This window comes from Scophthalmus maximus, chromosome 18 (assembly GCF_022379125.1).
Source record: "Scophthalmus maximus strain ysfricsl-2021 chromosome 18, ASM2237912v1, whole genome shotgun sequence".
NCBI lineage: Eukaryota > Metazoa > Chordata > Actinopteri > Pleuronectiformes > Scophthalmidae > Scophthalmus > Scophthalmus maximus.
Genome location: NC_061532.1, coordinates 4,876,485 through 4,889,759, shown reverse-complemented (window position 1 = coordinate 4,889,759; position 13,275 = coordinate 4,876,485). Strand labels below are relative to the sequence as shown.

Genomic DNA, 13,275 nt, shown 5'->3' with positions numbered 1-13,275 from the left:
TGGAATTAGCATAACATTATCGGATATTGATATTATATATAGATCCAGTTTCGTTTCAGAAACAGTACAGGTATATACTTACTCCGTGTTGCTCTATTATGTTTCCAGTGAGGAGGTCTTAACGCTGTAGAACATCGAACTGATTGATTTCTTGATCACATTTAATACGGTGTCAATCACAAAACTCCAGACAATTTGCAAGTCCAAGTCACATTTTTCCATATAATATAAACTTAAACCTTTCCATGCATTAATAAACTTCTTTTTGTTATTCTAAAGTCTATTGCTTACAAGTTAAGCGAATGTGATCAATACCAGTAATTTCTACAAACACCAAGTTGGATTTTTATGAGACAGATCTTACGGAGATCCCCTGCTTGTTTTTGTGTCTTTATTATCTCAGGGTAACAGGTTCAAAGTCATGAGTCGGTCTCACGTTCAATGAGAAGCGTGTACTTTGACTTGAGGGTGGCTAATGAGTCCGAGTGGATGGACGTTTGACGGGCATATTACTTTCTTATATCAATGAGCGAATCCCTGTAGTTCTGTGGTGGAATATTGTCATTTATTGCAACCAGTTTGGGATTAGCAGTAAACAGGGGCACTCTCCTCCCTGTGCTTTCTATAAATGCCTGGAGGCTAGACGGCTCCATTTTATAGCTATGTGCAATTTATTCTGCTGGGTTGACTCTTTCTTGCCCCCTAAAACTGCTGCTTGCGAACGATATTGAGCTATGAACGTCCCCGATGAATTTGTGCCACAGCACCACCTGCTACCTTCAGAGCCATAATGGCAAAATCAATACGTTTTTTGTCAGATGGTGGCCTGGCTATAGAAAATGCAAAATACAAGCTCCAGCGTGGTCTAGTTGTAACACAACACATCTGGTCTGATTTGCTTACAAGTTGGTGTCTTACAGTCACCAGATCTCTTTACAGGCTTGAGTTTCTCTTGCTGGAAAAAAAGGAGGCCACAGTTCACAGGGGGGTGGACTAAAAGTGTGTAGCTAGAAAAATCGACATACACCGATCGGCCATAACATCATCATCATCATCAAGACCACCTGCCTAATATTGAGTAGTCAAGGTTGTCAGATTACTTTGAAATGTAACCGGTTACTGGATTCAAATTGCATGGCAATTTTTGTAATCAGTAAAATAACATAATCCATTGGATTACAAAAATAATGTAATCTCATCTGAAAACATCTGGGTTAAATCTCAAAATTAAAAAGGGTTAGGGGTTACAGTAATATATATTTGTTATACTGTAGAACATGCAGTAGACATTAAATTACAAACAGATGCTGTTATTAACGTCTACAGGAAAATGAGTAGTGACCTCTAAATCGGACAGACAGAGCTGGCTGGATTCCCTCCACATCTATGTCAATAGCATTATCATTTTTTTTTTTTAAACATCATAAAACTGCCATATTTTAAAGACGAAGAAAGATGTAATCAAGTAATGTAACTAGAACCTAATGACACATTTTTCAATACATAATCTGGCCTGATATAGTCACTTTTTGGGGGTAAATCATTTCTTCGTCACCTCTCACACGAATGTCTGCAGCAGACACTTCGTTACCGATCAGCTAACGAAACAGTGCCATTATTGAACCGGACCGGAAACAATTGAGCAGTACTAAGTAGAACCCGGACATGGTTGTGCAAGTAGCCCATACAGCATGACTGACCGTTAGCTCCATCCAATGGGTGCACGGTTGCAGGGGTAGGTGGGCGCGCAGTGGACAAGCACTCAGTCAGACCCACCTCCTGCTCCTACGTCCGGTTTCCAAGACCAAAAATGGCGCTGGTCAAGATGCTAAACCCGAGGATTCAAAATGGCAGTTTGCAAAACTCGCTACCTAACAGATCCCACCCACTGATAGGTGCCATGTAACGACATTATCAATGTTAATTCCTTCACCTGTGAGTGGTCGTAACGTTATGGCTGATCAGTGTACATGAAATGTGGACAGTGAATAAAAAAAAAACACAAGGCAACTTCCATTTTTCGTACGTACAATGCACAAACAGAGAAAACTGGAAGAGTTTGAAGTCACATGATTTTAATATGCTTGTAGCCGGCTGGTAAAGAGGTTTTAAGGGAGTTTCTAGGGTACCTTCTCTTTAGCGGATTTAGGTTTTTGTGTTTTGCCCCCCTTTCCCTTCGATGTCTCCCCCCTTGGTTTAGGCTGAGAATCCATCTTGATTTGGACTGACTCCAGTACCCTGGGGTCTGCAAAAGCGATCGCAATGTCGAGGCAATGTTGTTCTGGAAAAAAAAATTGAAGTGCAGTCAGTCAAACAGCAGAAGCCACAGTGCTATCCATGAAAGATGAACAATTTGCTATGATAAATGCTGTATATCTGTATTTGTATTAATCTGTTACCAGCAATAACACATGTTTGAAATTGATTTCAGCATCATTGTTTTTCAAATGAACTGTGATATATTTCAGATGTAAGGTCAGACCTTTCTTGTTCTCCGCATTAACATTGGCTCCAGCCTTAATGAGGAAGTCCACACAGGGGAGTTGAGAGCTCTGGATGGCCCTCATCAGGGGCGTGCCTCCGCTGAGCGTTGGAGCATCGATGGCGGCCCCAGCCTCCAAAAGAAGTTCAACAAGCTCCACTTGGCCAGCGTGGGCCGCGTGGTGGAGCGGCGTCCAGAAGAACTGGTCACATTCGTTTACATCTGCCCTGTTGGGAACAGGTCACCACACGGTGTGATTTAAAGATTCATCTTTTTATATATATTCAACCTTTTTTGTTTCATAAAAATGTTACATGTCCATGCAGCAGTTTTTTATAAGTTTAGTGGGATTTAAAGTTCCTACCCATGCACCTGGGATTCATGGGAAAACAATGCTCAGTGATATCAACGCATACAGTAACAGCGGTCTGGAAGCGCTGGTATCAAACCAAACTTACTATCACGACTCATAACTTCACATTCACATTGTTGTTCAACAGTTTCACACGAATGCAAATAAAAAGTGTGTCTGAATTGCAAAAAAAGTGTGAAATGAGTTTTTTTCTCACCCTCGGCTGAGGAGGTATTGAGCCACCTCATAGTTGCCACCGGAGGATGCCGCCATCAGCGGGGTTTTATAAAAGCGATCTCGAACATCCACAGAAACCCCCTGACTGAAGGCCAGGTCCAAAGACTCCAGATCTCCGCTTTTCACGAGGTAGTTGACATTCGCGAAGACCTTCTCTGGCTTCTCGATGTACCACCCAGTGTCATTCATTATGGGATGTTCCGGTGGATGGTCGCGGTCGAATCGGCGGATGTCTGTGCAGTTGTTGTACGTCTCGATCATTAGGTGAGGCGGGCCTCCGTCCTGTCGCCGGGGCATGAGGTCCGGTGTGAGGGTGCAAATGGGCATTGGGAGGACAAATTTACCCTTCTTCTTTCCCTTACCCCCCTTCTCCTTTTTGATTTTAGGCAAATAAGCGGAGAGGAGGTATGGTTTCTTGATGTACTTGACCCCTTTGATGAACTCATTAATGTTGATGCACCCCAATTTTTCCCTGTCATGTGCTAAAATGACTTTTGCGAGTTTGTCCACATCTGCCGGAGCTTTTAGATACTCCAACACCGAAATAAACACCTCTGTGGTGACAGTCTCTGATTCGCTCCCAAAGGCTTTCCGTAGCTCAGTCTGATACTCGTCAGACCAGTCGTGGAGGGCCAGGGCCCAGGGAACTGACATGTGACCGAAGTCGGCAGATTTGCCTTTCCCATGTTGCTTCTCAGATTTCCTCAGCTCCTTGGCTGCTGCCTTGTGACCAGCGTCTTTGGCGATCTGACGTGGCAGAAAACCTTCCAGGTTCTTGTACTTTGGGTTACAACCTGGACACAGAGCACCGTTTCATGAAACATATAAACACAAGGTTGAATGACCTTGTCTTATTCGGTGAATGTGCTTGCAGTGGCATATTGTGCAATTTCATTGAACCTAATTCACCGGCTCTACTTGTATCACAACAGATCTATAAGCCGACAACATACAAATACATAAAGAGACCATTATTTGGACTGAGTTGATGCCGTGATGCCAATCCTTTGGGCATTAGAAGTGGTGATCATAGAGCTATGCTTTGCCTTATCTTTGAAAAAAAAAAGAAAAAGAGCTGAGATTCATTCATTGACATCACCTCGCTGTGCCAGGAACTTGCAGAAGTTGACGTTGCCTATGGCAGCAGCGTAGTGTAGGGGTGTGCAGTCGTCCATGTTAATCGCGTCCATGTTTGCTGAGTATGCAGACAGCACTTTAATCACCTGGGAGGCAGAGAACACCACAGAGAGACAGACGACAAAATACTTAATCTGCACCGAACGTAACTGAATTTACAAAGTAAGACATTCAAAGAAAAACTGGATCATTTGGAAATATTGGATATTTAAAGGTGGAATATACAAGACATTTTTGTGTCTTCATATCCAAACGTTTCTTACTAGACTGTTCTTTACAATAGCAGTTCATTAATAAAAAATAAAAAAAGCAAAGTGAGGTCAGCAATCGAAGCAGACATAGCACCTCAAAAACGCCCCCGATTGCGGCATAGTGCACTGCACTGAAGCGTTTCCGGTCCAGGGCGTTGGGGTCTCCCCCTTCCTTGAGAATGGCTCTCACAAGCTGCAGGGAGCCCGCCTTGGCTGCCTCCATCAACGCTGTGATGCCTGTCTCCTGAGGAGAGGAGAGGAAAGATGAGGTGAGGAATTAAGAGTAGAGGAGAGGGAGTCCGTCTTCGTCTTATTTTAGTCTCAAAAACATATCGCAGCACGTTGTGTACTCAAACGGTAAGATTTCAGTTTCTTACATGTCTTCAGAATACAGTTCCCATAATTCCACATTCTTATCACCACTATCTAACCAACAACCTGGTTCGTTGCGTTGGGGTCTGTCCCAGCATTCAGCATGATGAGGCAGAGGTGGGTGCAGTCGTGAGCTCTTTCACACATGATCTGGAAGACATGCGTCCCCTGCGCCGACACGTTGTTGACTTCCGCCCGGCACTCCAGCGCCAGCTGCAGGCAGCGGGTGTGGCACTTGGTGGGGTAAATCAGGTAGAACAGAACACCTAAAATGAGAGTTGATGAAACAGAGTGACTAAATACTATGAATGCATTTGCACAGTTCATATTCTCGGTCATACCATTGTGTTTCTTCCCTTGTTTCCTGTTTGTCGGAGCTATCTACTGTTAAATAAACGCAAAATGCCACAAAACAATATCTACTTTAGACATGATGATTCTAATAATAATTTGGGTCAGACCAGAATAAAGATGGAAGACAAGAGGAGGCAGGCGATCAGTTTTTATGCTGCATGCTGTTGCAGGTCTCACTGTCACCAGGTACCTGTCGTACCAAGCAAATTCAATAAACACAGGATGTGTCTTCATTTTCTGGCTTCACAGAACATTGGTCCGTCTCAGTTAACCCTGGGTTTACCTACCAGGCTACGAGCCTATACTGTAGACTAAAGGCTATAATGTGGCAGACTCCTAATTAAAAGCAACATCGTCAGATAAATGAATAAAGTTCTTAACATGAGAGTAACTGCTGATACTTGCAGGTGAATTTGGTTACTACATAAGTGACATTGAATCATGTGACTACCATGAAATACCATAAATAAAAATCCCTCAAACATAAGTTTTGATATTTAAATTCAGTCAGAATAAAGTAATCTTTGTTGAATTCAAACAAAGCTATAATGTAAATATTAAGTGTGATAAGAAAAGTGAGAAGATTAGAAGAGTGGACACATTAAAAGTCTGCAATACTTATTCCACCCATCTATAAATATCTTTAACTTCAGTTATTTATGGCCATGGCTCAGGAGGTAGTCGGCCATCCACTAACCCAAAGGTTTGCGGTTGGATCCCAGCTTCCCCCAGTCCGCATGCCGCTGTTTCCCCGGGCAAGACACTTAACCCTAATTGCCTCTGACAGCCGAATGTGACAGAAACTCTGTAAATAGCAGCGGTGTGTTGATGGGTGAAGTGTGACTTGTCCTGTAAAGCGCTTTGAGTGATCAATAAGACGAGAAAAGTGCTATATAAATATAGTCCATTTACTGTAAACGGTCAGGATCCTGTAGAATGATGACTCTGGTTTTGCAGTGATCTGATTGGTCAGCGGTTGGGCCTTGGCAGGTTTTGATCTGTTATCTCCACCTTAACGTCCTCCGGAGCAGGTTAGCCGTTAATATCTGACCCTTGTCTTCGGTGTGTGTATATATGTAGGCGCGTCTACGTGTGTCATTTGCGGACCAGCATACTGAATGCGCGATTAGTATACAGGCAATGACTGTGCCAATGAACCCCCATTGGCACTGATCTCGTGAATCATCTCACTGGCATTGGACAGTCTGGTTCTGGGGCTGAAGTGCCAGAGTTGAACACAACAATAAGCCCATGTGTGTTCATGTCGGGGAATCTGCGGCTGGTTCTTTTAAATCTTTAATTATGCGGCTAAGTTTCACGGCCAGGAGTTTCCTGCTCACACAGTTACACATATAATTCACTCTGAAGCCACCCACCACAACAGCGTTCTGATCTTTCAACCGCGCACGACTATTAGGGGGTTACTCTGTGGCACCGAGGAAGGGACAAGTAATGCTTTTTTTTCCCTGTTTGCCCACCGACCCGCAGTAAATTGTGTTGTGTAAATCAAATTGGTGTCAGAAGTGTCACTCCGATGTTCAAGCGCACACAAGGGATAACACTAAAGCTAGAGTGTGACTTCTGACACCGACAGGGGAGACGGCTCGGAGTGTTGAGACTGGACCCAAGGCGGTCCTCTGAGAGAGCAGGAGGATATCAGGTTACTCAGCATGTTACACAGGAGAGGATCACCATGAGGGGGTTAATCTGTAATTATATATACCCACACGCCCTGGCTGGCACACACACGCCCACACGCACACGCACGCACACACACACACACACACACACACACACACACACACACACACACACACACACACACACACACACACACACACACACACACACACACACACACACACACACACACACACACACACACACACACACACACACACACACACACACACACACACACACACACACACACACACACACACACACACACACACACACACACACACACACACACACATGCAGAAACAACCATTTACACACATACAGCATGAGGTGCATTATATAAAAACATGCATTTGGGCACATAAGCACACACGCAAATACTTTTCTGCTGCTCTCTCTTCCTCTTTCTCACACTCTCATTCGCTCGCTCCTTCACAGGAGTGCCATTTGGCGGTGATCGAGTGCCCGGACACACTGTAATTGGGGGTAATTATCATAATTGGTTTAAAAGGGTCCTGAAGAAGAGGGCTCTTTACGGCTCTCCGATTGGAGTTGTCTGGGAAACCGCCTCCTCATCAATATCTTAAAACAGGTGCACCATGCATTTTCATGAGCTGTGAGACAAGGATGTGCAATCAGGCCGAAACCCGACGGTCAAACGCCTCTATTTGAGAAATCGACACTCGACAAGCTCACATGAGAATACATTAGTGGCAGAGCTGTTCTAATACCTTTCATGATTACTGCCATATAGCTTACTAAGCACACACATTGCAAGAACAAAGATCAAATAATAATAAAAAATATAAATAAGGGTCAGTTGTCTAATGTGAATCAGAATCTTCAGGTTCAATTTGACAGCTATAGAAGGTAGAGATATGGCTGCCCCGCACACAGAGGTGGCCAGGTTACACGCCTCTCAGTCATCAGGTAGTCTATAAATTACCTTTCAAATAAAAATATATTTTTAAGGAAATTTGAGGACGTTGGACCAATATACTTGTAATTTTTTTTTATATGACAACCACAAACTCTGATTATTAAAATTGTCTTAATCTTAAATCTTATGCCAGCGGAGCCGGGGAATTAACTTTTGACGCTGCGTACAGAAGTGAAAGTACAACAAATCTCAACTCGGAGCATTCAGCTCCATGTAATGATCTTCCTGCTCTACTTTATGCCAACTGGTGAGCTGTCAACTAAAGATGAATTGCTCTCTAAACGCAAACTTCCTCTTTGTTTGGAGTTGTTACAGCCAGAGGCGAAGCCCCCTGTACCGTGTGTCCGACCTTTCATGTAGTGCTTTTTGTGTACACGCCGAGCAGGACGTGTGGAGAGTGATTGGACTGTGATCAAACCTCGTTCCTGCTTCCAGATGATATTTTTCAAGTTCCTTAAAAAATTAATTATTGTATTTGTCCATAAAACATCTGTTTTCATGTTGTGTCCCTTGTGCCTAAAAAAGCTGGGTAACAGCAAGTTAACCCATTACTCCAATAAAAGGCAGACTGTATACTTGAACCGTATATTTATCTAGCCAAAAACTCTTCTCTACTACTTCTGCTGTACCTCGTCATGTAACTGCTGTTTTCTGTACATATCAACTAACATATAGTTTAATTTCTTTCACTCCCATCCTTTTCCATTATCTAAGCAATGTCCTATTTATTCCTCTTGTCATGAGTGTATCCCAGTATCTCAGGCTTAACGAGACTATAGTAGTCTGCTCTCCCCGAGTATCTCCATCGGCACATGCATACACGGCAAATGACGAGGCCTCCCGCTGCTCACCTTTCCCCTGAGCATCTTGGAGCCTCAGGTCGGCATTGTTTTCCGCCAACAGCACCAAGATGGCTTCATTGCCCAGCTCGGCGGCCAACATGACGGGAGTGCGGCCCTTCTTGTCCTGGATGTTTGGGTCCGCTCCCCGAGACAGGAGGTAGCTGACCAGGTCTGTGGGGAGTCAGGGAGAGTGGACGTATGGTCATGACAATGAAGGGACTTGAACACACCACACTTTGGTTTACAGGACATTCTATGAACCGCTTGAGTCTTTAGACTAAATTTAAATGCAATGACACTTGGCAGGGTTGACTTTATTGGATTTTGTTTAGCTACATCCCTTTAAGATCTAATGCACTGTAGTCTCATCACCCATCAACACCAGACGCATAAGTAGAACTTGTATCGAGATACAGTATTCAAAAAATGGAAGGAAATCCTTTTATTTTACTATCACATTTGCTTCACATCTGTAACACATCTGGGGGGGGGGGGGGGGGGGGGGGGGGGGTAAACTCCTCAATTAATTTAATAACATTATGGCTGCAACTAACGATTATTTTCATTATCGATTATATTAGTCGATTATTTTACTCGATTAATCGATTAGTTGTTTGGTTCATAAAATGGCTAAAAATGTCAATCGTGTTCCCCAAAACCCCGAGATGATGTTTTGTTTTGTCCACACACTAAAGATATTTAGTTTACTATGATAGAGGAGCAAAGGAACCAGAAAATATTCACATTTAAGAAAGCTGAAATCAGAGAATTTTGACTTTTCCCCCCCATAAAAACTACTTGCACCAATTAATCGATTATCAAAATAATTGGTGATTAATTTAATTCGATTAACTGTTGCAGCTCTGAATAACATTATAACTTCATATAGACAATCACAGTGTTTGTGTTCTGCAAACATAGTGATTGTATAAAGCAACTGCTTTGTTACTGACCACAACCGAATTTGACTGAATTTGAGAAGCGTCAAATTGATACCCCGCTTGTTTGCCAGATCAGATAATCTAATTGACCAGACTATACATGTATGTGCGCATATACTGTATAATTTGACAGAGAAAACAAGAGGCCCATCACCATGCCTGTTGTCTGAAACTGCCATGTGGAGCACCCCCGCGCCGTCTTCTGGTTTGGTGAGGTTGATGAGGTTCTCTACCCCGAGGTTCACCAGCTTCTCTATCTGCACCCTGTCCCCTTCGTGGACACACTGCAGCAGGCGGTAGATCTGGAGGACCTGCAGGCGGCCCTCTGCTTCTCTGCCCCTCATCGCGGGGCCCGACCGAGGCTGGTGGAAAAGGATGACAAATGGGAGCTTGGACTTCCTGACTTGCACGTATCCCGGTGACCGAGGGCGGAAGCAATTGTGCAACATATGTTATTCTATAAAAAATAATAATTCAGCCCTCTTCTCCTTCCACATATTTCAATCTATAAACTTCATTCAAACATCAAAACGTTCAGCTCAATTAGGGCACTCTGGCTTGTATACAACTTTTAATAACTATTTTTTTTGCATCGTTGGAATGAATTAAGAGGAACATTCAAAATGTACACATTTTCACACTTTTGATGCATTTTCAATTCTTATCCAATCATTCATACTTTCAGCTATAGACTCCATTGCTCCAGTGCTTGTGTCTGACTAAGCCCGTATTATGCCAGGATGTAAATATAGCTTCCTTTCTACTATAAACTTAATTATTACAGTCTCATTCATACAGTCCAAAATTCTCCCTTACGTCAAGTTGCAGCTGATCCCTGACTTCATCTTTCGAGTCTGCCATTGTGCCTAAGAGCAAGACTTCCTCAAGGAATTGTGCTCGTCTCTCCGGGTGGTGGTCTCGGCCCGGTCTCGCATTTTTTCAAACGTGGTCGAGTAGCTCAGCGCCTCGCGTCCGAGTCTGCTACGATTCAAATGGGATTCTGAGAAGGATTCCCTTGTCCTATGCGATGACATCACAGATCAGAGGAGTGTGCGTGCTTTTGATCATTGCATGAATGGGGATGACATCACATTAGCATCACAATGGAATGTTTTGGATTTTGATTTTTGTTTTGATTTCTCATTTTGACTACTGCACATCAAAACGTTCAGCTCGATTTGGACATGAATCCGGCTTGCATTCATCTTTTTCACAACTCTCACAGTTGCCGAAAAGTCCCCCCCCCCACAATCGTTCCAAGCAATTATTTCCCACTTTTCCTATGCTCTTCCTACTCCTTCAGCTTCTTCATCCAAGATTCAGTCCAGCTCTTTCAGCAGCCAGCACTCGCGCCACAGTGTCTTCAAACAAATGGGCTTTTTCTGGTTGATAGCAAAATCGTATCCATGTCAGTAAGGAATTGGTGAATTGGTAAGTTTAAGAAAACAAGTTTATGGACAAACACAAAAAATAGATGTCCATCTGTTAAAGGGGGTTCATTCTTGGGAAAAACATATGAGGTACTAAAAATAACTCGTAGATCACTTTTATTGAGGCCATATGCAAATAAAAAACTGAGATGTATTACGTATTAAAATGTGATTATTTTTTGTTTCTGATTTTTTATTATGAGTTATTATTGTGACCACTCTGCTTAAATCGTACCATTTTGGATCTATCCTTATTACTAAAATGATCGCCTGACCTCTGTGTCACAAACTCGAAACCGAAATTCGTTAAGTCTCCTGCTCCACTCGAGGACAGTAAGCTAGCTCTACCTGGTCGCGTCACGTGGTCTCCAAAGGACGTAGACAAGTCATAAACACACAAAATGTCACTTTCCCCCCCTTTTTTTTTTTTTGAAACAAGACAAATAAACCTGAACGTGTTAGCTTTACTAAAGTCCCCGTGGACGGATACAGCCTGCAGGTATCACCAGCTCCACTTGAAGGGTGTAATGTTAGCTAGCACAACTTGGGTTTCCGTGTTTGTTCACGCGCTCCTTACCGCGCTGGGGAGAAAACCTTCAGGAACCCCGACCGCGTCGCGTCGTCCGCGCCCCCCGTCCCCCTGGACGCCGAGGACGGGTCACGGTTATTTCCCGAGTCTTGACTTTATCAGTAAAGCACAACCGTTCACTCTTGGACGAGGCCACACCGGGAACGAGGAAACAAAGTCAGTTCCATGGCAACGGAACGCCGATTTAAAAAAAACAACAAAAAAAAACCCGGGAAGGACTTTTTATGGCGGTGTGTGGTGCTGCTTTCAGGTGCTTGGCAATGAGCTCGGTAATATGACAATCACGATGACAAATACGACTGAGAGCCAGGGAAGATGTGAAAAACTGAATAACACAGTGTGTGAAATAAAAACAAACAAACAAACCAAAAAACCACCCAAAACAACCAAACAAATAATATAAAATCAACTGAATGATGACACATTTAAAGGGGTTACTTAACACCTGCCACACTGTCCATTGAACATCACATTTCAGCTGTCGGAGAAGAGCCAATTGTGTTGTATATCTGATCATGGTGACAACACAATGAGGCTTCATTTGGACCCCTTGTTATTTTCCATAAAGTAGCTGCTTGTCTTAATTGAATCAGTTGCAGTAGGGCCTCATTATGTGGAATATTTTTTGATTACCAATCAGTGAGAGTCTGCACATTTTCCAAAGGCGAAGGGGGGCGATGGAGTGGATAAAAGCAGAGTTCTTATTGTTCTGCTGGCCAGCGAATGAATCTGTCATTCGTTATGGCATCACTGCATAGTTCAATAACCTCTCCTTAAAAAAACCCAGATGATATATGCTGCCTATATCCTCTCTCCAGGGGATATTTGAGGAGATGGCATTAAAGTGTAGTTTTAAAATGACCTGTTTTATACATTATCTAACATCATAGCTTTTATAGTGTGGAATGTGCAATATCTCTGTGTGTGTTATTGACTGGTAATTGTTAAAGGTTGAATGCAAACTGTAGTTTGTTATATGTGGAGGGGCAGTGTGCTTCTGTAATGCCGGCCTAACTCTTGAATAACTCAGGGCAAATTTCTAAACGGAAGCTGATCCTGATCCATGTAAAACTACTATAAATACATCTGCAGCCCATGTCTTTTATGCATCCTTACATCCTGAAGTAGTTGCAGGTAGAATTACAGGTTCATTGCCCTTGACCGCCACTGCGTTGATCATCCTACATGGTCTTGGGGATGACTTTGTTCCTGTGAGTGACAGTGGAATGGGTACTGAGTGCAGAGAGGCTTAAAAAGATACCTGAAATTTAAATTGAGAAGTAATGAATGCGCAAAGCAAGGAGGACGAGTGATACTCTTTCCTTTGAGCGACCCGTCCCAAGTCTTCAAGGATCAGCAGCAGAACCCTTTGGCTAGAATAGAGGGTGGGTAATAATACTGAACACAGGGTGTCACTGCAGTGCAGCATATGAAACGCTCTGCAACCTCTAAGGTCCTCGCCTAAAAATAACCCGCTCAAGTCATGAGAAAGAGATTGAGAGGGGTTTAAGTAGGAGCCAGGAACAAAAGTTAACCCAGCTGTGTGTACTCGTGAAAGCCAAAAAAGTGCCAGATTAAATAAGTGAAGTCCCACGAAGGCCCGAAACAGTGTGAAAAATCTAGCACATACCTGCTCATTTAGCAAAGGAACAAACAAACACAAAA

At 43.2% G+C, this 13,275-nt stretch overlaps 1 protein-coding gene across 6 annotated transcripts in view; it reads right to left on the bottom strand.

The window, feature by feature from the left end:
- The window catches only part of ankef1a (ankyrin repeat and EF-hand domain containing 1a), a 31,106-nt gene extending 17,953 nt beyond the window's left edge, over positions 1-13,153 (bottom strand). For 3 of the 6 annotated variants that reach the window (XM_035617591.2, XM_035617593.2, XM_035617594.2), the window contains exons 1-10: positions 11,599-13,153; positions 10,408-10,611; positions 9,746-9,953; positions 8,660-8,821; positions 4,898-5,097; positions 4,554-4,703; positions 4,171-4,294; positions 3,052-3,865; positions 2,483-2,709; positions 2,130-2,281 (exon numbers count right to left, since the gene is read on the bottom strand). In XM_035617591.2, coding sequence (XP_035473484.1) covers positions 2,130-2,281; positions 2,483-2,709; positions 3,052-3,865; positions 4,171-4,294; positions 4,554-4,703; positions 4,898-5,097; positions 8,660-8,821; positions 9,746-9,953; positions 10,408-10,452 — 2,082 coding nt within the window. In that variant the 5' untranslated portion in view covers positions 10,453-10,611; positions 11,599-13,153. Of the gene's footprint in view, positions 1-2,129; positions 2,282-2,482; positions 2,710-3,051; positions 3,866-4,170; positions 4,295-4,553; positions 4,704-4,897; positions 5,098-8,659; positions 8,822-9,745; positions 9,954-10,407; positions 10,612-11,598 lie in introns of those variants that run through there. The other 3 variants (XM_035617592.2, XM_035617595.2, XM_035617596.1) reach the window with 3 other exon arrangements.
- Between the last annotated feature and the right edge of the window lie 122 nt (positions 13,154-13,275).